Source organism: Eretmochelys imbricata, chromosome 11, assembly GCF_965152235.1.
Source record: "Eretmochelys imbricata isolate rEreImb1 chromosome 11, rEreImb1.hap1, whole genome shotgun sequence".
Classification (NCBI taxonomy): Eukaryota; Metazoa; Chordata; order Testudines; family Cheloniidae; genus Eretmochelys; species Eretmochelys imbricata.
The window spans coordinates 40263578-40289044 of NC_135582.1; the positions used below are offsets into that span (position 1 = coordinate 40263578).

Sequence of the window (25467 nt, forward strand, 5' to 3'; positions counted from 1 at the left end):
CATCCCTTATTTTCCTAGCTCTCCTGCACCCACCCCCAGCTGGCGCATATTCTGGCTGCTTTAATCTAGCTAGCTCAGATATTGATAGCAGTGAAACTGTGGCACTATGGGCTTCAGGAGGGACTGTGCAACCCTGCCTGGAATGCTCAGTAATTATCTGGGCAGATAGGCCACCCTGAAGCCTTTGCTGCCACAGCTTAATTGATACCAGTACCCAAACTAGACAGATTAAAGCTATCTTGGGTATGTCTACACACGCAGCAATCACACTCCATGAGTGCAGTGTTGTAGGCATACCCTTAAATATGTCTACACTACACACTAAGCCTGGGCTCTGACTTAGGTTTGAGCCCAAGACCTCCTTTCATCCACACACAAATCAGTCTGACTCAGATCAGCAGGCACTGAGGACCTAGGACCTAGGATCCTGCTAGGACGGTGGGTCAGAGTCCGAATCATTTTGCAGTGTGGAAGCAGGTCAAAACACAGACCCAGGTCAGAAGGTCTGCATAGTACAGTAATGACACATTAGCACAGCTGTGAGACCTGGGTCCAGCAATTAGGCTTGGAAACATCAAGTACACAAGCAAAGCTCCCACAGACCCTGTCTTAGAGTGCAGTGTAGACATACTCTAAGTCTCTATCTCTAAGCCCTGCTCTACACTACAAGTTTAGGTTGAATTTAGCAGCATTAGGTTGATTTAACCCTACACCCGTCCACACGACCAAGCCTGTTTTGTCAACTTAAAGGGCTCTTAAAATCAATTTCTGTACTCCTCCCCTGCGAGGGGTTTAGCGCTAAAATCGTCCTCGCTGGGTTGAATTTGGGGTAGTGTGGACACAATTCGACAGGATTGGCCTCCGGGAGCTATCCCACAGTGCTCCATTGTGACCACTCTGAACAGCACTCTCAACTCAGATGCACCGGCCAGGTAGACAGGAAAAGCCCCGCGAACTTCTGAATTTCATTTCCTGTTTGGCCAGCGTGGCGAGCTGATCAGCACAGGTGACCATGCAGAGCTCATCAGCACAGGTAACCATGTAGTCCCAGAGTCGCAAAAGAGCTCCAGCATGGACTGAACAAGAGGTACTGGATCTGATCGCTGTATGGGGAGAAGAATCCATGCAGGCAGAACTCCGTTCCAAAGACGAAATGCCAATATATTTGCCAAAATCTCCAAGGGCATGATGGACAGAGGCTACAACAGGGACACACAGCAGTGCCACGTGAAATTTAAGGAGCTCAGGCAAGCCTATCAAAAAACAAAGGAGGCAAACAGTCGCTCTGGGTCAGAGACCCAGACATGCCGCTTCTATGATAAGCTGCATGCAATTCTAGGGAGCCTCCCCTACCATTACCCCACCACTGTCCGTGGACACCTGCAAGGGAGGAGGATTTTGTGGAGGAGGAAGATGAGGAGGAGGAGGAGGAGGTTGAGGATAGCACAGAGCAGGCAAGCGGAGAATCCCTTCTCCCTGGCAGCCAGGAATTCTTCATCACCCTGGAGCCAATACCCTCCCAACCCTCCCAAGGCAGGCACCCAGACCATGAAGCCGGAGAAGGCACTTCTGGTGAGTGTACCTTTGTAAATATAATACAGGGTTTAAAAGCAAGCGTGTTTACTGATTAATTTGCCCTGAAGATTTGGGATGCATTTGTGGCCAGTATAGCTACTGGAAAAGTCTGTTAATGTGTCTGGGGATGGAGCAGAAATCCTCCAGGGATATCTCCATGAAGCTCTCCTGGAGGTACTCTAAAAGCCTTTGTAGAAGGTTTCTGGGGAAGGCAGCCTTATTCCATCTTCCACGGTAGGACACTTTACTATGCCAAGCCAGTAGCAAGTAGCCTGGATGCATTGCAGAACAAAGCACTGCAGCAAATGGACCCAGGCTTTGGTGGCATTCAAGCAACATTCATTCTTTATCTCTCTGTGTTAGCCTCAGGAGAGTGATATCATTCATGGTCACCTGGTTGAAATATGGGAAATTTGTTTAAGGGGACATTCAGAGGTGCCTGTTCCTGCTGGGCTGGTTGCCTTTGGCTGAAAAGAAATCATCCCCGCTGTTAGTCACGCGGTGGGGGGAGGCCCATTCATGCTGAGCTGTTCACGTTTGGCTGACAGGGATCTTCCCTGATACTAGCCATGAAGTGGGGGGTGGGGGATGAAGTGATCATCCCAGAGAATTTGGCGGGGAGGAGGGGGTTTGGATTGTGCTGCACATTCACCCTAAAACCGCAGCCCCTCCTTTTAAATGGCCAACCCAACGGGCTTTGCTTGGTATGGAAAAGGAGAATGCTGCTGTTTGAAACTGTTCCCACATGTTATGAAGGTTGAAGGAGCCGAAACCCTTTGCCTTACCATGGCTGCCTGCAAGCTGAATTCTGTTGCCCAGCTGAGGGTGTGTGATGTCTTGCACCAAAATGGCAGGCACATGTGCTATGTAATGTGAATCACTTGATTCAGTGTGAAATAGTCTTCCCTTTGTTCTCTAAAATGTATCTTTTTAAATACTACTCTCCCTTTTTTCCCTGCCGCAGCTGCAAATGTTTCTACGCTCCCCCTATCAACTCCGTCCCAGAGGCTAGCACAGACTAGAAGGCGAAAAAAATGCACTTGGGATGATATGTTCTCAGAGCTCCTGCAGTCCTCCTGCACTGAAAGAGCTCAGCAGAATGCGTGGAGGCAAACAATGGCAGTCTAGGAAAGCATTAAATGAATGCGATGAGAGGAGGGAGGAGCACGATGAGAGGAGGCAGGATGCAATGCTGAGGCTAATGGGGGAGCAAACTGACATGCTCAGGCGTCTGGTGAAGCTGCAGGAAAGGCAGCAGGAGCACAGACCTCTGTGGCAGCCCCTGTATAACCAGCTGCCCTCCTCCCCAAGTTCCATATCCTCCTCACCCAGATGCCCAAGAACGTGGGAGGTAGGGGGAGGCTACAGGCGCCCAGCCACTGGCATTCAATAAGTTTTGAACTGTAGTGTGGACTTGTCCTTCCCTCCTCCCCTTATCCACCACTCCTCCCAGTGCTTCCCTCCTCACCCACCCCTCCCAGGCTACCTTGCGAGTTTTCCCCCTATTTGTGTGATGAATTAATAAAGAATGCATGATTTTGAAACAATAATGACTTTATTGCCTCTGAAAGTGGTGATCGAAGGAGGGAGGTCGGTTGGCTTACAGGGAAATAGAGTCAACAAAGGGGGCAGGTTTTCATCAAGGAGAAACAAACAGAACTGTCACACCGTAGCCTGGCCAGTCACGAAACTGGTTTTCAAAGCTTCTCTGATATACAACGTGCCCTGCTGTGCTCTTTTAATCGCCCTGATGTCTGGCTGTGCATGATCGGCCACCAGGCGATTTGCCTCAACCTCCCACCCCGCCATAAACGTCTCCCCCTTACTCTCACAGATATTGTGGAGCACACAGCAAGCAGCAATAACAATGGGAATGTTGGTTTCGCTGAGGTCTAACCTAGTCAGTAAACTGCACTAGCGCGCTTTTAAATGTCCAAATGCACACTCTATCACCATTCTGCACTTGCTCAGCCTATAGTTGAACTGCTCCTTACTACTGTCCAGGGTTCCTGTGTATGGCTTCATAAGCCAGGGCATTAAGGGGTAGGCTGGGTCCCCAAGGATAGGCATTTCAACATCCCCAACAGTTATTTTCTGGTCTGGGAAGTAAATCCCTTCCTGCAGCCATTTAAACAGACCAGAGTTCCTGAAGACACGAGCGTCATGAACCTTTCCCAGCCATCCCACGTTGATGTTGGAGAAACGTCCCTTGTGATCCACGAGCGCTTGCAGCACCATTGAAAAGTACCCTTTGCGGTTTATGTACTGGCTGCCCTGGTGGTCCCGTCCCAAGATAGGGATATGCATTCCGTCTGTCGCCCCACCACAGTTAGGGAACCCCATTGCAGCAAAGCCATCCACTATGACCTACACATTTCCCAGAGTCACTACCCTTGATAGCAGCAGCTCAGTGATTCTGTTGGCTACTTGGATCACAGCAGCCCCCGCAGTAGATTTACCCACTCCAAATTGATTCCCCACTGACCAGTAGCTATCTGGCATTGCAAGCTTCCAGAGGGCTATCACCACTTGCTTCTCAACTGTGAGGGCTGCTCTCATCTTGGTATTCTTGCACTTCAGGGCAGAGGAAAGCAAGTCTCAAAGTTCCATGAAAGTGCCCTTATGCATGTGAAAGTTTTGCAGCCACTGGGAATCATCCCAGACCAGCAACACTATGCGGTCCCACCAGTCTGTGCTTGTTTCCCGGGCCCAGAATCGGTGTTCCATGGCAGGAACCTGCCCCATTACCACCATGATGTCCAAATTGCCAGGGCCCGTGCTTTGACAGAAGTCTGTGTCCACGTCCTCATCACTATCATGACCGCACTGTCGTCACCTCCTCGCCTGCTTTTGCAGGTTCTCCACATACTGCAGGATAATGCGTGGGGTGTTTACAATGCTCACAACAGCAGCGGTGAGCTGAGTGGGCTCCATGCTTGCCGTGGTATGGCATCTGCAGGAGAGCAGGAGAGCAGAGTTGCAGCGGAAGCGGTGGCTGACGACGGATGCCACGAGAATAGATATTTCTACAGAACGACGAGAGGACCTGTGAGGTTTTCATGGCACCAGGAGAGCAGGAGAGCAGAGTTGCAACGGAAGTGGTAGATGATGACAACATGGAGAAATTTGCTAGTGAGACTGAGCTCATTTACAAGAGCAGGAGAGCAGCGTTGCAACAGAAGCGGTGGATGATGACGGTTAGTGGTCCTACTGCACCATCTGCTTACAGCAGCACCCAGGACACAACAGCAGGGGTGACGGTAAGCTGAGCTGAGCTGGCTCCATGCGTGCTGTGGTATGGAGTCTGCATGGAAAAAAGGCGCGAAACAATTGTCTGCCATTGCTTTCACGGAGGGAGGGGCGACTGATGACATGTACCCAAAACCACCCGCGACAATATCTGCCCTGTCAGGCATTGGGAGCGTAACCCTGAATTCCAGTGGGCAGCGGAGACTGCGGGAACTGCGGGATAGTTACCCCCAGTGCACCGCTCCGTAAGCCAATGCTAGCCATGGTAGTGAGGACGCACTCCGCCGACTTAATGCGCTTAGTGGGGACACACGCAATCGACTGTATAAAATCAATTTCTAAAAATCGACTTCTATAAAATCGACCTAATTTCATAATGTAGACACACCTAAGTATATTTCTGTACTGTGTTTTTGTGTATGTCTGTCAGTTTTTCTGTGTAACATTCTGAGTCTATTTTGTGATTTTGGCTGCCTACCTTTGTCTTTGTAGTCTGTCTCTGAATCCTTGTAGTCTGCCTCAGTATATTCATCTGCCACCCCAGCAGACTACCTCATTACAGCGAAACGTATAACACTGATTTTTATATATATATATAAGGCTGATTCTTACCAAATACAAAATCAGTGGCTATGAACCAGAAAGAAAGCACCAAAATCCAGAGGAGGACAGTGCAATCTATCTGAAAGAGGAGAGCCTGAGATAGAAAAACACTTTGTTCACCACTGTCCAAAATGTGAGGAACTGAGAGAAAAGTATTTCCTCAAAATCTTAAACGCGATGAGACTTTTCATCAACAAGCAAGGCAGAAAAGCTGAGGGAAGGAGGGAGGCAGTGATGGCAACCTACCAGCCCAGAAAGGGACCCAAATGAAAGAGGGATAGTAACCCTTTCCCCAAACACAATGCTAACCCCCGCGGTGGGGCAAACAGTCACCGGCGGAGCACCTCTTGGACAAGACGTGTTTGCCTTGCCACGCTAGTGACTTGCTGAAGTGCCGAGCCACACATCCAGTGGGGGGAGGGAAGGGGTGTGTGCCTCTCTCTCGGGGAGGGTACGCGTGGGTGCCTCCCTCTGCACTGGCAGCGACTCTGCCCCCTTCCCACTTCCTCTCCCCCTGGCGCCCCGGCCCGGCTGCGCGGCCCGACGGAAGGGGATTAGCGCTCGCGCCTGCCCCTCTGGCTGGGGCGTGCGTGCGGGGCTCGGAAGATGGAGGGCTACAGGCTCTTCCTCGTGCTGCTGGTCTCGGCGCTGCTGCTTGGCTTCCTCTCCGTGCTCTTCGCCCTCATCTGGGTCTTTCATTACCGGGAGGGGCTCAGCTGGGACGGGGGCTCGGCGGAGTTCAACTGGCACCCGGTCCTCATCATCACCGGCTTCGTCTTCATCCAGGGGATCGGTGCGTGCGCGGCGCCTGCACCAGAGGGCGCGGGGAGGGCGCCGGGGGACCCGGGCCGGGCCGGGGGCGAGGAAGCCTGGGGGGCTGGGAGGAGGGGGGCCCGGGCGCGCGTGGGGCTGCGGGGCGAGGAGCGGGCCATGGGGCTGGAGGGACCTGCCGGGACAGGCCAGCGCACAGCCTCGTGCGGCTCTTGTTATTGTTGACAGGAGCAGCCCGGAGACTCGCGTTCTCGCTCGCGAGCGCCCCGCCCCCCCGGGGAAGGGACAACGCGGCTTTCGTGACTCGCCCAGGCGGCTGGGTGGGTTTTGCGCTGGGGCCGCTGATCTACCCTGGCCTGGCATTTCTGTGCGCTTTGAGTAACGCGGCGGCGCGCTGGCAGGCAGGCAGGGTGCAGCCTTTATGCAAGTTGTGGAACTAAATGTTAGGGCTGAGGCGTTACTCTGCTCCTCTTCCTCTTGCCGTGTCTGGCTCGCTGCTTCGCCCGGGAACAAGCAAATCAGGAAAGAGAAGGGAGGGTCTGCACCACTGACACCATGCCCAGGGAAGTTTTGCCTTAGCCAGAGCCAACGGCAGCATCCTATATGCCACTTAAAAAGCAATTAGTCACTCTGGCTTCAGTGCAAGTCACCCCATCGGGCTTCCACTTCTTGTTTTATGTATTTTTAACGCTGCAACCTAACTATTGTGAAGTGGCCAGGGCGGGGAGGGAGCTGTTTTCAATAACTCTGTTTTTGGTTGCTTACTCTTCAAACTTTCAATGACTTTCAAGCGCTTCCTGTTAAACAACTACCCCGATAATATTAACTATTTCTCCTTTCCCTTCCATAACACACCATTAGTCCCTGGCACCTTTGTTCTAAATGCAGAGGGTGCTCAGAATGGGCTAATCGTTACTCTCCATTTTGGACTGTGACTTAACTTTTATTACTTAGAATGTTTGCGAGCTCACCAGAAACAACGAATGAAGACATACTGTGGTGCACAATTGTACCTTTATGTAATATGGGGGAGAAGAGAAAAACTTGCAATTCTCTTATTAGGCTTTAAACAATAGAGAAAGTGGTAGGAAAGCTATGGGTGAGTGGAATAACAGTGACATTAATCTATTATGTCTATGATTTGGTCCAAATTGAGATTACAGAGTGCAAAAATGAAGGCATTAGACTGCATCAGAAAATACTGAAGTGTTGGGTGAAAATAAAATGGATAGAATAATAGAGGAAATGGACATAGAAGAATAACAGAAAGGGTTCCAAGAATCTACTCCCACTGCAATCTGGTAAAATTTGTGTCGGCTTCCACAGGAGCAGAATCAAGTCCTATATTAACAAATGTCCAGGTGCAGTGCAGAAAAAAAGTAAAATACCAGATTATTTTACCACTTTTTTCTTTTTGTTCAGCATTTAAACTTTTTTGCGGGAGGGCAGGGAATCATTTCTAGCCCTTCTGTTTGCAAAAAATTTCAATATAAATGTAAATTAGTGTCTTTTTTTTTTCACTTTATACAGTAGTGGTTAATTTAGAAGGTTATTTTTGACCACTTTAAATACCAAAGTTTTTGTTTGGTTCACTGCTGAATGATGATTCAGATTCATCCAGTAAGCTCACTAGTCCAAAACATCACACTATTTCATAGGAAACTGCTGCATGCACATTCCTGCAGCAGAAAAGTCAGGCTGCATCTACACGATGGGGCTGTCGATGTCAGCTATGCCCCCTAGTGCAGACACAGCGTACGCGGATGAAAGAAGTTTTTCTTTCAGAGTGGCAACACCACCTACCCAAACAACGTTATCTACATTGATGGAAGCACTCTACACTGCAGGTTGTTAGCCCTGACTGACACAGCTAGCCTGATGTAACTTTTCAGTGTAGACATAGCCTCAGATTTAAAATCAAAACATAAGGGTGTGGGTGGCCTTTTAGTTTTGGTTTGGACAGGGAGTTGTGATTTTAAAAATAAAATCCAAAACTCATTCCTTCAGTGGGGAAGTAGTCCCAGTTTGGTAGCTTAAAGAAAAAATATTTATTTTTTGTCCGTTTCTAATAGGTTCAGTAGATCACATGAAGTGCAGTTGTAGGGTCTGATTACACTTCTAATGGTAAAACTCCTATTGACTTCAGTAGGAGATGGATCAGGCCTGTGACAGGGTGAATAGAGCCTCATGGGCAAGGAAGAGGCCAGAGAGGCCCTTGTGATAGGACTAGCCCCACCCTTCTGGCCCTCTCAATTATACAGAAGAGGGAGGAAGGCTGAAAGGGTGGAAACTGCAGTCAAGGGAGGCGGGGGAGGGGGGGTGGAAGAGCAGGATTGTCCTAGGCCAGTGGCTCTCAACTTTTCCAGACTACTGCACCCCTTTCAGGATTTGATTTGTCTTGTGTACCGCCAGGTTTCACCTCACATAAAAACTACTTGCTTAGAAAATCAGACATAAAAGTACAGAAGTGTCACAGCACACAATTGCTGAAAAATTGTTCTTTCTCATTTTTACCATATAATTATAAAATAAGTCAACTGTAATATAAATATTGTACTGACATTTCAGTGTATAGTATTTAGAGCAGTATAAACAAGTCATTGTATGAAATTTTAGTTTGTACCGATTTTGCTAGTGCTTTTTCTGTAGCCTGTTGTAAAACTAAGCAAATGTCTAGATGAGCTGATGTACCCTCTGGAAGACCTCTGTGTACCCCCGAGGGTACGTGTACCTGTGGTTGAGAACCACTGCTCTAGGCACCAGGCTGTAGGAGTGACTCCTGATACTGCAGAGTGAACTCCTAGGTTGGAGACCTTCACCACTAAGTAGCATACAGCAGACTCCGAGGGCAAGACAGACAGGTTGAGTCTGCCACGGAGACCTAGCTAGAGCTATTTCCACAAACCCATTACCTTGTGACTGGATTGTTGACAGCACTGTAGATTCACTAGCTCCCTTCCCCAGTCCCTTTTTCTGTGACCTCATGGAGAAAGTATCCGTGAAGGCATGGGGTTTTGTGACTTCCATTTTGATCTCCCAACCAGAGAGACTTAAGGCAGCCCACAAAGGGCAGACCACCACCTGCCAATAATACGGAAGTGGGGCTGGTGTTGTGACCACCTGGTGTAGATAACTGGGCTTGGTCAGGTTCCCCCACCCCCTGAGGAAGGAACCACCAAGGACTCTGTCACAAGGCCCTTAATCAGTCTGCATCACACGAACAACTTTTATTTACAAGCAGGGGAATTTATTTGTGCAGAAAGTAAACAAGTTTCTCTCTATAGACCTTTCCCCCACCACCATCACAACCACCCCGAGATTTGGTTTGCCCTTCTGCTGTGACCAAAGGTTTTGTTTAAAGCAATATTTGCACAATATTTTTAAAAAGTAAATAAAAGGTCCTCACAGCTCAAAAGAAATAAGTGTAAAAAGAAGTCATTGGTAAAAGAATTATCTGTGATATTAAACTCTGAGTACAGTTAATATTGTCAAATAACAGGAAAAGCAAATGTGGAGAATGAAAACAAGATTGTGCAAGAAATTGGGATTAATACAAGATTAAGAACATAAACAACAAGGTTATAGACCAGATCTAAAATTCACTGAAGTCCATCGAAAGACTGCCATTGACTTAAAAGGGATTTGGAATTGGATCAGGCCTTAAAATAGGGCACCCCTTTGTACACAAACTGTGAAAAGAAGTACAATTTCAAAGTAATTAATATTGTATTAGAATGGAATCTCAAATTAAACTTAACTGTGGGATATGAATGGGTAACCAGATCATCCAAACTGAGAATAGAATGAGCACATGCGGTTATTTAAGGGTGGAAAGTTACGGAAAAGCAGAAGTGTGAGGTATGAAAAAGAAGCGTGGACAGTGGTTGAGAAGTAAACTTGTAAAATGACCGAGACAATCTAAATTCAGCCCAGGAGGAAGGCAGAAAGCTGGTTGTATTGCTGTTCTTTGTAAGTGACGCAAGAATAAGCACAACTGGAGATCAGACATAGTAAATGAGCTGTGAAAGAAAAAGGTGCATGGGCCCCTACACAGAGGTAAAAAAATCTTTATTGCATGTCACCAGCTCTACCTCCAAGATGAGTTTGACACAACAGTGTGTACGAGGATGAGCAGGTTCAGAGATCAGCCCGCATATTTAATGTAGCTAAATTAAATGTTAATGAAATTATTAATTTTCTTAACTAATAAGATAATTTCACAGCAGTTTTTAGAAATACTTGTCACTGTTTCAATATCTTTATTTGGTAAATGGGCTGAATGGAGGATTGTGTAGGATTGGAGAATGACTCAAAGCTGTATTCCCCTCGCTTTTTTATGTCCACCTCCAACTGCCCCCTAGTTACCACAGTGATGGGCATGGTGCCAGTATATGAACATAAACAGAAAATAATTTAGGTTCCTCCACGCATGGGAGTGGAAGGGATGGTGAGCCCTTAATCACCTGAGTTTTAAGACCAACATTTTCACTGGAATTCCTTAGTTTCACAAAACTTTGAATACATCTGTGTTGCACCTGCAAAATTCCCATTTGTCACTGTAAAATGGATAATGGAAGCAAATAATTATCAGTTCAAGTACAGTTATGGAGGTCATAACAACTGGGCCTCAAACACAGCCTGAACAACTCCTAAGGCATTCCCAAAAAGAGACACAAATAAGCAACTATAGTTGAACCCAAACTTCTTCCCTAAATTGCCTTTACAAGAAGAAATAGTACAGTAAATTAGGATTATGCCAAAACGGGTGACCAAGGAACCTTAGCATGTTTGAATAATCGCTAAACTCTTGGACACATAAATATCCATTCCCACAATTTATCCAAAAGCCAGTGGAATTTTTGCCCTTATAATTCAATTCTGAAAGTTTCCTAAAAAGATGATAGAAAATGCATTACATCTTCCTCAATCCATTTGTGCCAAACAAGTTTCTGAACAATTTTAAACGTAACTTTTTTATTTATGAAGGAATCTCAGGAAGATCTAGAAAGGTATGCAAGCCAGTGTTCATCAGTGGGGATGATGGAATAAATCTTCCCAGATTATTTAGAGTGTCATCTGTGTGAAGTATTATAAGTCCTATCTTAAGTTGGGCCTCTATAAACTTTAACTGTTTAATGGTAAACAAAATTATTTTTATTAATTGAAAAAGCATCTTATGCTTAGGTTAGCATTTAGTAGGAAAGTTATGAAATAATTTACCAACAGAGAACTGAGGAACTGAGGTACATTCCACAATATTTTAAGAAGTGCTGAGAATGAGGGGATGTGATGGATGTGGGATTGTTGATAAAGCTATTAGTTATTTTTATCAAGAGATAATTCTTATTGAGTGTGTACCTCATGCTAGAACTCAAAGCAGAGGATGCACCAGTCTTTCCGAGCATGGACCAAAATAGTTTCCTCCTGAGCCTACACATTTCTGGATCTTGTACAACCAGGGACATTCAGATAGGATTTTCCATATGATGAAGTACGGCTTAAAAACTGCCCACTAGAATTACAATTACTTTATCCAGAATACCTGGATACACTTAATTGGTCCTGAAGCTACAAAGGTGGTCTTTGATACGGAGTAAAGGGAAACCTACCCTGTAAAACTTAAGACTATGTGAAAATAAAGTGCTGTCTCTTGAGGCCAGAGCAACACCTGCTGCCACGTGCTCCTTGCTTCCCTTGAAACATCTGGGTCATTAGTGATGCCAACCTTGACCCACTGTTGCTGCCAGAGAGAAGCTGCATGCTTTAAGTTATGAGCTATGATCACCTAGTTCCAGTAAACAACTACTACATGAGTAGACCTGGGCAAAATTCTTTTAGCGAATAGAAAATATGACCCCAAAATGCATTTTTTAGGGCACCAAAACTATTTGTGAATTCAGGTCAAATTTGGTGTCTAGTTTCAGCCAAACTAAAATGGATTTTTTTTTCTGAAAAAGTCAAAACAGTTGGTTTTGATAATTTTGAAATAAAATGTTTGGACTTTTCATTTAAAAATGTAATTATATTTATTTGGGAGGGGAAGTGAAAAACATCAGGAACCAAACAAAAACCATTGTGGATCGAAAAACAACCCAAAAACTAAATGAAGTCTCCCCTCCCCCAACAAAGTTGTTTTGTTTTGATTTTTTTTTCATTGTTTTGGGAGTTTTATATCTGAAACAATTTTTTTTTGGTTTGGTTTGATTTATCATTTTGTCAAGAAACCGAAAAAAATCCATTTTAGTTTGAAACTAACCAATTTTTTCCTGGTTTGGCCCTCAAACCAAAAAAATCAAGTAATCACTCAGCTCTACAGCTGTGAGTTAACGACCATAAGAAATGAAGAAATGTAAACTCTTACAGCTGTTTATCATTTAGTTCATGGGGACGCCTCAAAGCTCCTGTGCTCTGAGTATATGAATAAATATTGTGTTTATAGGTAACAACACCTTTAATAGTCTCCTATCCTAAATAAAATCCAACTATCCTTAAATTAGCCAATAACTCTTCAGAGTTAAGGAGTAATATTCTGGCACTGGCTTTTAACTTTGTAACTCTTAGTCATTTTTAATTTGAAATAAAAAATTTCATATGTAATAGAAAATGTAAATTTCTCATTTTTTAAAATATTATTATTAGTTTGTAAAATATAAAGGACCAAATTCTGCCCTAGATACCCATTAATAATAGAAGTCGCATTTGTGTATCAGAGGGCAGAATTATGCCCACATTATTTTCAGAAAACTTTGGGAATAATTACATGAAAATCTTCAAGAAGTTGTTTACGATTATGCTACTTAGCTTCATTCATAGTAGGACAAGGCAAGGCGTTTTCCTTCTTGTTAGATAGTAATCATGAGACTGACATGCTGAACTGTAGCAATCTTTGCTATGTCATGTGGTTTGACTCCTGTCAAGCTGTCTTGAAAATGAGGCTGTCATCTTTTCTGAGTTTGAATAGTGCATGCTTTACTTGTATCCCATTCTTGAACAAAACCCCATAAAATACCTAAATGCTGTATGCACAGTTATATTAAGAGCATTTTTTCATTCCTACGTTATGCTTCCCATAGGATGTAGAAATTTACATTGATCTGAGAGCTGTTCATATTCAAGGACATTCCACTGGTGAACAGAGTTCTCTTTGTGAATTGTGTAGTGAAATTCTGTAATTTCTGGCATGCATTGTACCCAAATAAAAATCCAAATGCATAAATAGGGCCTTAAAAGCAATTTGCCATTCATTATTATTCATCCAAACACACACAACACATATTTCCTTTCAGGATTCCTATCATATATGATTTCATTAATAATGCTAAGATTATAGCGCAGCAGTGAACTGAAAGCATGAGTGCTGTTTATTTTGCTAAGTAGTGATTTTATCCTTATATTACTGGGGAAAAGTCAAGAAATACACTCCCCCTCTCCCCAGTGTACATAAGAGTACATTCATGCTCCCGCAGAGCAGGAACATTTCATATAGCTAGGAATACTCTCATTCTTTTGTTTTCAGCAGAGTTAACTAGATATACACTCAGCTTGATCCTAACACATCTGAATGCCAGTCTGCAGCCAGAAAAATTAAATGAGGATTTTATCAATTAGCTCATTGTTAAGAAACCGTTGCTTTGTTTATTGTGAAGGGACTGTCCCCTCCAACCATTAAAAGATTTTTGGATTTTTTTTACATTAAAGTGGTAAATTTCTGCCTCTCTTCATTCAGTTGCTTTTCCTCCCTTCATTGATATTTCCTTGGAAGGGAGGGACCCGTGCTCATAATCTGTTTTTTTCTTATTGGTGAGCAGTTAAGATAATGCTATTTCATCGGCAATCCAGAGTCAGATGAAGCCTCTCCTTTCTGTAAATAATATAGTTTAAGGACTGACAGCTGTGTAAAAGGGGTCAGTGCCAAAAAAGACATGACTTGTGTACATTTAGTGGATTCTGAATTAGTAATAACAATTGCACAGCGATTCATTCCACAAATTTTCTCAGGAAGGGGCATGTGGTATCTAAAAAGTCAGTACCTGACAGGAGAGTAATACTTTCAGACTTAGACAAAATATACAATTTGCTAACATTCTTTTGCAATATGCATATACTAAAAACTATACTGATACAAGATTAAGTTTTTGCCTAACCCCTTTGGTTTTAAGGGCCAGATTTTGATTCCCTCACTCTCACTGAGTAGCATCTTACTCCATATATAGTCTCATTGGGGCAATGGAGCTACTTGAGGAGTAAAGCGCTATTTAAAATGAGTAAAGGCATCTGAATAAATTTTTCCAGTAGATGATCCCATGGATAAATGAATTAGGCCACAATCCTGCAATCTTATCTGCAAAAGAGGACCCATGTGCCCTGTAGGATCCCACACAGATCAGGCTTCAGGAGTGGGGCCTATCATTTGTTTGCTGTTAGTTTTTAACCTGCTTAGACAAAACTTCTACGAAAAAGTTAGAAGAAAGTTTCTCCCTAGAGGTTATACTTTGGCCTGAATTGTGTGTTGGGAACTAATGAGATTACACGTAACACTGTGAAGTGGGAGGAAAAAAATCTGACTCCTCTGAAGTTTTTCCTGTTCTGTAGTTCACATTGGAATTATTTGAATTATGCATGATTATCAAAATCCTTATAGAAAAGAGATTTACTATTAAATCTTGCTTTTATTCCCTCCTCAGCCATTATTGTGTACAGATTGCCATGGACCTGGAAATGCAGCAAACTCCTGATTAAATTCATCCATGCTGGGTTAAATACCATAGCAATGATTCTTGCAATTGTTTCTCTGGTAGCTGTTTTTGATTTCCACAATGCCAAGAACATTCCCAACATGTACAGTCTGCACAGCTGGATTGGACTGGCTGCTGTTATATTTTATACTCTGCAGGTCAGATTTTAACTACTGTATTTATAAATAAGATATAAAGCTGAAGAATGTGTCCTATAATTAATTAAAGTACAGTAGAACCTCAATCATTTACATTAACTACGAGGAGACCTATTTTGATTTACTGAATATTGCAAATGTGCAAATAAACACACAAACGATTAAAAAATGTCAAGGATACTGTATCACAAAATGTATTTTGTTTATTTTACTTTGATGTAAAAATAGTAGTATCACCACAGTAGCATGGGCAACGGCGGCAGTCGTGGGGGCCAGTTGTCCCGAGTATGTACTCAAAGGGTTCAAGTGGGTTTGTACTCAGGGAAGCTAGCCTGTGCTATCGTTGCTGCACTACTATTTTTAGTGCATTAGCTCAGATAAGAGCTAGCACAAGTATGTGTACACGACCTGGGAATCACATCCCTTGCTTGTTGTGTTGACATACTCTATAAGTTTAATATGAGTCATTTTCTCTACCTTCAGTTTAGTGATTCTGCATTTTGAGCTCAAGCCTATACAATTAAAAGAGGGCTTGGTTACCCAATGGTCACAAGAAAACACAGAAAATGCCCACTCCTGAGCTTTGTCCCTCATTCTCCAGGCTGGCAAGAGCAGGGAGTCGTGTTCTGATACTGCAAAGGGGGAGCATTTTGCATCGCTGTTCAGCATACGGTCTATTGTTGACTAAAAGAGCAACAATTACTGGTTTATGAGAGGCCTATTGAAATATAAAAAATATTACTCTCATTATTAGACATTCCACCATTGCCCACCATTCAACATTTCTATAGCAAAGCAGTAATGCCTAAAGAAAAAAGTTTTAATATGATAAAATAAGTTTTTACAAATTAATAGTCTGAATAATTATATTTCAGTAGAATTCCTGAGACAATGCTCATATACAGTACTGTAGCTAGAAGATACTCTGTTCCTATGGATATGGTACTGTAACCTGCTCTATTTGGACAAAATTTATTTGAATACAGTGAAGTGAAAGGTAATCTATCCAGGAACAGAAAAGAATGCAGGCCATCCCTATAGAATGGGGGCTCTATCCTGGAAAACAGTGACTCTGAAAAGGACTTAGGGGTCTTAATGGACAAGTAACTCAACATGACCTCCAAATGCTGGCGTAAAAAAGGCTAATGCGATCCTTAGATATATAAATGGGAACAGTGAGTAGGAAGGTGATTTTACCTTTGTATACACCATTCATGAGACTGATACTGGAATACTGCATCCAGTTCTGGTGACTGCATTTTAAAAAGGATGTTGAGAAACTGGAGAAGGTGCAGAGAAAAGCCATAAAAAATATTTGAGGGCTAGAAAAAATGCCTTAATATGAGAGATTAAAGAGCTCAACATGTTTAGTTTATCAGAAAGAAAACTGAGAGGTGATTTCTTCATAGGGAGAAAATATAGGACTCTTTAGCAGAGAAAGGCATAACAAGAGCCAATGGCTGGAAGATAAAGCAGGACAAATTTAAATTAGAAATAAGATGCACATTTTTAACAGTGAGTGGGATTAACCACTGGAACAAACTACAGAGTGAAATGGTGGATTTGCCATCTCTTGATGTCTTCAAATCAAGACTTGATGCCTTTTTGGAAGATATGTTTTAGTCAGACTTAAGTTACTTGGCTCAATACAGGGGTATCCAGGTGAAATTCTTTGGCCTGTCTTATACAGGTCAGACTAGTTGATTTGTGGGAAGGGGGAGAAATCAAAATGAAAGAGGATACTGTTAAAATAAAAATAATTTTCACTCCACACAGTATTATTCTGCCATAGTTTATTGAAAATGAAAGCTTTACTGTTGGAAGACAGGATCCTGGGCTAGATGGATCTTTGGTCTGACCCAGTATGGCCATTCTTATGTAACTTAAAATGGTGTTTTTCACTATGCAGTGTGGTTACTTTTTACCATTTCCACTTAGTTTGGACAGTGGTAGAAGATTGGTTTATTTATAATCCATTTCATGGACTGTGTCTTAGGAACTAGCACAATATTGTCTTTGTGTTTAACACTATAGGGCAACATACTTAAAAATATATTCCTAGTCCAATTAGGTTTGGATCTCAGACACTTTAAAAATGAACCTTTTAGGGTGGTTTCAATTTTCATTTAAAAGTGCAGATTTCTTTCACAGTTTTAATGCTGAATCTGTATTCTGTGTTTAGCTTGTCTTAGGTTTTGCTGTCTTTCTGCTGCCCTTTGCTCCAGTTTCTCTTCGAGCATCTCTCATGCCAATACATATTTATTCTGGCCTTCTCATCTTTGCAACAGTGATTGCAACAGCTCTCATGGGATTCACAGAGAAACTTATTTTTGCTCTGTAAGTACTATATTTCATAATTTCACCCTTCCACTTGTTTGCTCATTAAATTCAACGATGAAAACTATCGTCAAGTTTGCATACACCAATGTATTCTAGTATTGATCCAGTGTTTATTTTTAACAACATGAATAGTAGTCTTTTTTTTTTTAGGCAACTTTAAGATGATTGTCCTTAAAACGGTTCTTTTTATTTATTTTTTCCTGCAAAGGAAAAATCCTGCATATAGCACATCTCCACCAGAGGCGATTTTTGTCAACACTCTTGGTCTTCTGATTCTAATCTTTGGTGCTCTTATTTTGTGGATGGCAACAAGACCCCACTGGAAGCGCCCACCAGAACAGAATTCTAAAATTCAGCAACCAAGTGGAGGGACACCTGAAGGTACAGAAGAGGAATCCACTATGACAGACTGCAGCAATACAGATAAATCTGATGTGGAGTTCAATAGTGAAGCAGCAGCCAGAAAACGAAACCTCAAACTTGATGAGGTAGGGCAAAGGTCTACCATGTAAAGGGAGTACACAGAATTGCTTACATTATAAAAAAAGCTATTCCTATCCAGCTATTGATTACATTTGGTATTTAAACAGGGAATTTCTATCAGGCTTGCTTAATGCAGTTCAATTTTTCTGTACAACTAGTATGAGCTGAAAAGGTCTCTAAAATTCAGTAAGACCCACATTTGTCATGACATTCCTTATTGTATCTCTGTCTAAAAGAATTGGGGACTGGGATGAAAAATCATGTTGAGATTTGTGCCTTTTAAGAAAAACGTAGTATGTTTGGAATAAGGACGGAGTTTAAAAAAGCATCTAATGGGAAAATTTCTACATCACATCTTAATTTATCGGTTGTTTCTATGCAGTTCACTAGTTTCTTTAACCAGTTATTATGACTGGGACAAAATGCTGCCCCGAGTTATGCTGTGAATGGGCATAAATGAGAGTTGTATATGCACAGCAGAGTGCAGAATTTATCCAATAGCACATGCCTATGTTGTTTTATAATATTGTTCCACTTTCTTAAGGGCCTGATTCTCAAGCATTTTTCAGAATCACATTGTAAACGTTTTTGGCCAAAAGTTTTGAAATTAGGAAAGAAATTAAACAGAATTTTTGTTGAAATTTTCACTAAAATGTCATGTTGTTTTTGACCAGCTTTTTCCATTTATTTTTTTAATGAGTGTTCATCAACATTCTGAATTGGTTTTAAACCAGCTCTAGTAAATGTACAGATTTATAGCCAGCACTCACCCTTGGATACACGTGATTGCTACTGAAATCCATGGGAGCTACAAGTAGACATCTAAGGGAAGCATTTGACCTGTCTTGAAATGTATGCAGTTTTTGCATTCACTTCATTAATAGAATTACAAAAACTATGTATTGGGTCATCGAATCCATCCCTTTCCCTTGGCCTCTGGAACCAGTACAGTTTGGTCCTTTGTGGTTATATCTTATAAGCTAATATTTTGAAGCCTTTTTTCTTTTTGTTTTAATCTGGAAGAGTAAGATGAGGAAAGCAGTGTCTAATGGTTTAAGCACTGGAGTAGAAATCAGGACATATGGGCTATGTCTACACTTCAGTTAGAATCCAGTGGCTAGTCTGTGCCAGATGACTGGGGCTTGGGCTAAGGCTGTTTAATTGCAGTGTAGACAGCTGGCATGGGCTAGTGGCAGGTTTTTAATTACAGTGTAGACATACACATGGATTCTGTTCCCACCTCTGCCACTGGCTCACTCCAATCTTAGGCAAATTATATAACCTCTGTCTTACTTTCTTCATTTGTAAATTGAAGATTTATGTAATGCTTACCTTAGGCAGTTTAACGTTTGTAAAAGTGCTTTGCACTTCTATAGCTTCTTCTGACAATCAGTATTAATGCATTACTTTTATCTAAAATCTCTCTCAGATATAAAAATAAACATACTTTTACTCACTTGCATAATTTTAGAAGAATGGAAAACTACTCTCATAGAAAAATAATTATAGTGGATGGCTTTATGTGATTTTAAATGTCCAAAATGATTAGCTTTTCTCTTGCAATCTGCTTGTAAGGGTTGCCAAATTTACTTTTGGAATCCTAGTGTCTAGACCTAAAATCATATTGACAACTGGCATAACTACTTCATGTTTACCACTATTCATGTTGCAAAGAGCTCTAGACTAGACCTGTGGACACTATACCACTTTCCATTTCTTCTGAAGACTATTTTCATTTTGATTTATTTTTCAGCTTCTCACATATATTTAGACACATTAGGATCCCACAAATATTTTAAACTTTCTAGCTCAAAGTGATGAATTGATGTACATAGTTTTGATTGCTTATTGTTATTTTAGGTCTCCTTTGAGATAATAAAGCACCTTGTGTCATGAGCTTGGGTCTATAATAACACTGAATCATTTGACAATACAAGAAAAGCTAGTATATTAATTCTTAGAAAAATTTCTCTACAGTTCTGTTTTGGTAAATAAGGTTTATATCCTAGGTTTCTGTATCACTTACATATATGTCTGACAGAGCTTAAAGTCTTAATGTGTGCTTGATCTTAATATAATTGCTTAGAAAAAGATTTCTACACACATTGTTTAAAAAAAAAATCATATTATTGACATCTGCCATTTCCTCTTAGAAAACATATAGCCTTAGGAGATCAGAAACTTCTACACATTTTAATGTAGAACTCAGATATGAGATGGGAAAATACTTTCTTTCCATTGCCTGATCAGACCTCCAGTCCCACTCTTTGGGCCTGTCTACACTACCCACCGGATAGGGTATAGATGCGATAAATCGACCGCTGAGTGCTTTCCTGTCGACTCCGGTACTCCACCAGAATGAGAAGCGGAAGCGGAGTTGACAGGAGAGTGTCAGCTGTTGAGTTACCACAGTGGAGACACTGTGGTAAGTAGATCTAAATACGTCAACTTCAGCTACGCTATTCACGTAGCTGAAGTTGCGTATCTTAGATCGACCCCCCCCCCTCCCCGCGGTAGTGTAGACAAGCCCTTAGTAAAAGAGAGGGCTGCTGCTTCCATCTTTTTAAAGTGTACACTAGGTGTGTCTATATTTCCCAAAACAATATGGATTCACTAAGAATCCCTCTGTAGTCTGAGTCTAAAATCAAGAAGGCACTCTGCATTCATGGTAATGTTTGTTAAGATAAGAGGAAAAGTGAGGAAAATTAGTACTTGTCAAAGTTCACTGTGACCAATTTATGTCCTTGAATTTACTGCATCCTATTATGGCTGTACAAGTTACACATGAGAAAGGAAGGATCACCATAATTTACACAATGTGCTAAATTGCACTGTGTTTTTTCCTATGATTTTTTCATAATCGGATCAATCTACAGTGTTTTTTGAAAGCTTGACTCAGTGAGCACCCGATACCGGAATAAGGCCCTTAACAAAACAAAACAAAAAACAACAAAGATACTTTAGTGCTTATAAAAGGTGCCATCTTAACTCTGGAGGCTGGATTCCTGTGTTTATCTATAGAGCAGGTACAGCACAGGAAGCAGTAGTTCAAATGTCTACAAACTTGCCAACTCTTGTGTCTCAGCCACCTGTGGAGATATGTAATACATTTTTAATATCCATTTAATCCTTCATGCACTGCTGAGACTGCTAATATATGTGTCATCTGACATAATAAAGACATAATAAATGTGGGTCTTTTGTGTGCAATATGGACACCTGCCCAGGAAGTGGCCTGGAACAGACTAATTTCACATGGGACATAGCACAGTAACTATTTAATCACTTCTAACTTGGGCTATGATGGAACCAGAAACTTACAGGTGAAAAGTTCTGCATTCTGTTAACAGTGCCTTGAGTTATACTAGTGACTATGCCTTTTATTTTCTATTTGCTACCTATACTGTCTAAGATTAACTTGAAATTAGTTGTAATGATACTGTTTAAAAGAGCAGTATCACTTTTTTCCCCTTCCTATGAAATACATTATAAAATCTTTCATTCTAAACTGATAATAAAATAACATTTCTATCCCAATTCAAAAATGCTTCTTTTAGTTCTGTCCTGGAAAAATATCTTTAAAATAAAGCTGCTTTAAGGACTGAAGAAAAAATGTTCACCTTATAATCAATTAATTCCTAAAAAGCAATGGAAATCTCACATCCTAACTTAAATTATTACACTGTAAGTGGAGCAGGTTAGCTTACCTCTCATCGTAGGGTATAATAGGGTATTTCTCAGAGCAATTTGTCAAGAAATATGCATTCAGAGACCTGTTAAATCTTACATCAGATAAATAAACTGCACATATTCTTGCTCTGTTTGAAAAATGTTATAAATATGTAACTTGTATTACCTCTAATAAAATGTGATGTGCAAAAACAAGTTCAAGTCTTGTAGAAACGTGGAACCCGAAGGTCATTTTCAAAGGCAAAAATGGGAGTTAAGACCACAGCTTCTACCAGCTTTCACCTGGATGCCTAACTGTGCGTTTGAAAATGTCCCTCTAAACTATTAGACTTTTAAAGGGAGACTGTCACAGAGCTTAGACACCAATTTTGGACTTGTGTAACACTATATATAAATAGGGGGTGAGGAAGGCTACAAAACCTAAAATAAACAAGTATTTTCCTTTAAATTGAATGAAAACAGGATAACTTTTAATGTATTTAAATGCTTCCCTGCAGTACTAGGCATTGAGACATAACAGCATTTTGTTCCTCATGAATGCAACCGAAAAAAAGGGAAACTGAGAACTAAATTCTCTCTTCGGAGTGAATGCCAGCACTAGACAGCATAAATTATTGAAAATTAGATTTAAAAATAATTTCTATTTTGAATATTTAAAGTGGTGGTAATGATTTTTAAGCTAAAATGGAGTTGAATAAAACCAAATAGCTGAACGTACAATAATTACATGTAAATTTCTCTGCCACAGATAATGAAGATGATTGTGTATGAGATTGTAAATAAGGATTAACAATGTACATGCAAATTACAACCCGGGATTTTAGTAAGATAGTAAAAGAACATTACCAAAATATTTTCTATTTCATGAGAGTTCTTTACTCTATTTCAGCCTATTTATAAGGAACTGAAGCAACTGAATGTTTGATCATTTGCAGTGCTTATTTGTGGAGGAAAAGAAAAATGTTTTATTACAATGTATATTTCCTTACTCTTTTTTGTATGTCAATAAAAAGTATTTTTGAAGCTTGCAATACTACTTAGTGTAGAGGTGTATTCTGATACTAAATCTCAAGCGTTTGAATTCGGTGCGAATTCAAATTTGGGTTTTAATTACAGTGTATACAGTATATTGTTATAGTGAAGAGTGCTAAGAAAATTCAGTAACTGAAGATGTAAATCTTCCCTGTAAGTTTCATGCTGAATACTATGCATGGTACACCATTAAAAGATTTGATTATAATCACAGTATCATAAGGGAGAAATTTTGCATATGCACCACCTAATGATTTCTGTGGAAGTTGTGCAGACATACTGGAGAAAAGAATATGGCCATAAAGTTGTTATACTCTATAAGACTAGGACCCCCCGCACAGTGATCTTTGCCAGCCGTTCTGTAGCATTGCCACCTTTCACCTGGCATTTAGGCAGAGCTACCTTGACCCCAAGAATAATGGCCACCAGACACCCAGTTCAATTTGCCCTAAACTAAAAAAGTCTTTATTTGCAGTTTTACAGAGAAATTTTAAGACAAATGACTATGGGTAATCTTTTACCAACTGCCTAAATCCCATTGTTCAAAGTCACGTAAATACTTAGGAGCCTTAATCTCACTGAAAATCTAGGGGAATTAGTCTTATAAATCATGTAAGTGCTTTACAAAAAATGTTATCCCATATTTACATCTATATGAATAATAGGAAAGTATGGTCAGATTTAAACTTGCAGAGTATAACAAAATTATCCTGTCGACTGGTGTGAAAAAATATCTTTTGGTATCTTCTTGCCTGGGAGAGGCATAGCAGAAAAGAGTTTCCTCCACAGAAATTTCTCCAGAGAGAGTTATGAGCTTTCATTTAGCAATTCCATGCACCTGGCTCACCTGTCTCAGTATCCATTTTCCACACCCTGGCAGGGAGCCAGTTTTCCCTGTAGCCTGCTAAACTGTCTCAACATGGACCTCACCCACATGCTCAACTGCCTCAGTGTAGACCTTGTCCACGTGCCAGTGAGAATAATGGAAACAGGGGAAGGTGTTTCCCCCACCCCAAAGATACCCTCCCTCTGCTATAGGCATGGGACCCTTATTCCCACAGTTTTCAGAGCAAGCAGGAAAATTTCAAACATGGTAGTTCTGTGAACTAATAGGCCTCCATCCCCAAAGTCTCCATGATCTTCCTCCTATGGTAGCAGTGGTATTGCTGCCCTAGTGACTGAATCGAAACATCCTAAGGTTGTGGAAATGCGTAAGTTAGATGTGAACAGAGCCTACAGGTGAATATAGCAGGAGGAGTCAAAGCCTCAGGTACAAATCCTCTCATTACTCTGTATCCGTGAAAAGAGCAGCAGTTCTGTGGGTGGAGTGACCTATCACCCTCTGAGGAGGTCTGCACAGCTCGGGTCTAGGAGTGAGCCAGCAGAGGGGTTGCTTGGCTACTCATTGGGTGGGAGCACTGAAAACATTTTCAGTCCGGGCCAGCAAAACAGCTAGGGACACTTCTGCCTACAATGTATTCCATACTTTGATACTTTAGCGTGAACATCCTCACTCCTGCTGATACAGCATTTGGTTGAAGGGTGTTACAGAAAAAAGGGCCCCAGTAATCCATAAGTTCATTTTCAATTCTCCTCTCACCCTAGGGATAATGTACTGCTTTCTACGTTTCATCATGAAGACTGTCTGACATGGAGGGAACTGAGAAAGGACAGATTCTGTCTTGTGAATTTTCATTCTCAGACCCTCCATGTCAGACAGTGTGACCCTCCCTCAGAAGACTGCATTATATCCAGGGTTTTATCTACTATTGCTCACTTGTTAAGTAGTTTGAAAAGGGAAGAGAGCGTTCCTACAGAAAATCCCAGCTCTGCTGCAAATGGTTTGAGTTGAATAGCACTTTTATAAAGGTAATATTTTTCTGCTTTTGGAGAGTTCTTTCCGAATGGTAGTCCTAAAGGCAGTGTGAGAGCACAGATCTAGTCTGTCTTCAGTTGCCATGAAGACTGGGAATGCCCCACTATGAAGCTGTCTGACATGGAAAACCCTAAATGAAAATTCACAGGTAAGTCAGGATTTTCCCTTTTTGTATTAATATTCAATAGCTACAGATGTAATATACTGAAACTTTGAGGCTGTACAAATTATACTGGAGAGGATTTTTTAAGACCAAAATATTTTTGTTCACTGCTTCCAACAACAAATCACAAGAGGACACACTAAAAAGAAAAAAAAATCCAGGTAGCCTGGGAGTATCTATGATATATTTCACCCTTATCTAAGAACTTCCTTGCTTTTATGGTTCACTGTTATTTTAAAGTACAATATTAAGCCCTGATACTGCAATGACTTACACAGAGGCTTAACTTAATGAAAATGTGTAGTACTACTGAAGTCAATAATAGTAAGATCTGGCTTCAGTGATTGTTTTACAGCTATTATACTTTTGTGGGTAGTTCCACAGTTGATGAAACTACTCGTGTGTAAATGTAAACAAATGCACAACTTTTTGCAGGTTCATTGCCTTGTTTGGTGCTTAATATTATGAAACTTCAAATGTTAGGAACCATTTATTGACACAATGTTTTTATTCAAATAAATTGGATGATATCCACTAACTTGATGCAGCATATTTACAAAACGAGTAAAACTGCACAAATGATTCCTGCTTTTACAACATCACGTGTGTCTCTCTTTGCAGATAATATAAAAAGACAATGACCCTGTACCAACGGGTTTATACAATATAAGGACTAGGACCTGCGACCCTTACCTACAGTGGTACTCAGATGGTTAGCAATTAGAGATGAGCCCCAAGGGACAGGTCTAGGTCTCACTGAATTCAAAGGCAGTTTTGTCCTTGACCTCTATG

General features: G+C 41.4%; 1 protein-coding gene and 1 long non-coding RNA gene across 3 annotated transcripts in view; one reads left to right on the forward strand and one right to left on the reverse strand.

Annotated features, from left to right (window-relative positions):
* The first annotated feature begins 5893 nt into the window (after nt 1-5893).
* Nucleotides 5894-22637, forward strand: CYBRD1 (cytochrome b reductase 1). The gene is made up of 4 exons (XM_077829602.1): nt 5894-6220; nt 14883-15091; nt 17274-17428; nt 17640-22637. The coding sequence occupies exons 1-4, from the start codon at nt 6034-6036 to the stop codon at nt 17941-17943; spliced, it is 855 nt and encodes a 284-aa protein (XP_077685728.1). The 5' UTR covers nt 5894-6033; the 3' UTR covers nt 17944-22637.
* LOC144271935 (uncharacterized) overlaps nt 9547-25467 on the reverse strand; it is a 66781-nt gene continuing 50860 nt past the window's right edge. Inside the window, exons 6-7 of one of the 2 annotated variants that reach the window (XR_013347459.1) lie at nt 25369-25462; nt 20886-21003 (exon numbers count right to left, since the gene is read on the reverse strand). This is a non-coding gene — a long non-coding RNA (uncharacterized LOC144271935). Of the gene's footprint in view, nt 10755-20885; nt 21004-25368; nt 25463-25467 lie in introns of those variants that run through there. The other variant, XR_013347458.1, reaches the window with a different exon arrangement.

Coding starts and splice junctions, on each gene's coding strand:
- CYBRD1 (XM_077829602.1), top strand. CDS start 6,034: ATGGAGGGCTACAGGCTCTTCCTCGTGCTGCTGGTCTCGGCGCTGCTG. Junction 6,221..14,882: donor CGTCTTCATCCAGGGGATCG/GTGCGTGCGCGG, acceptor TTCCCTCCTCAG/CCATTATTGTGTACAGATTG. Junction 17,429..17,639: donor GAGAAACTTATTTTTGCTCT/GTAAGTACTATA, acceptor TTTCCTGCAAAG/GAAAAATCCTGCATATAGCA.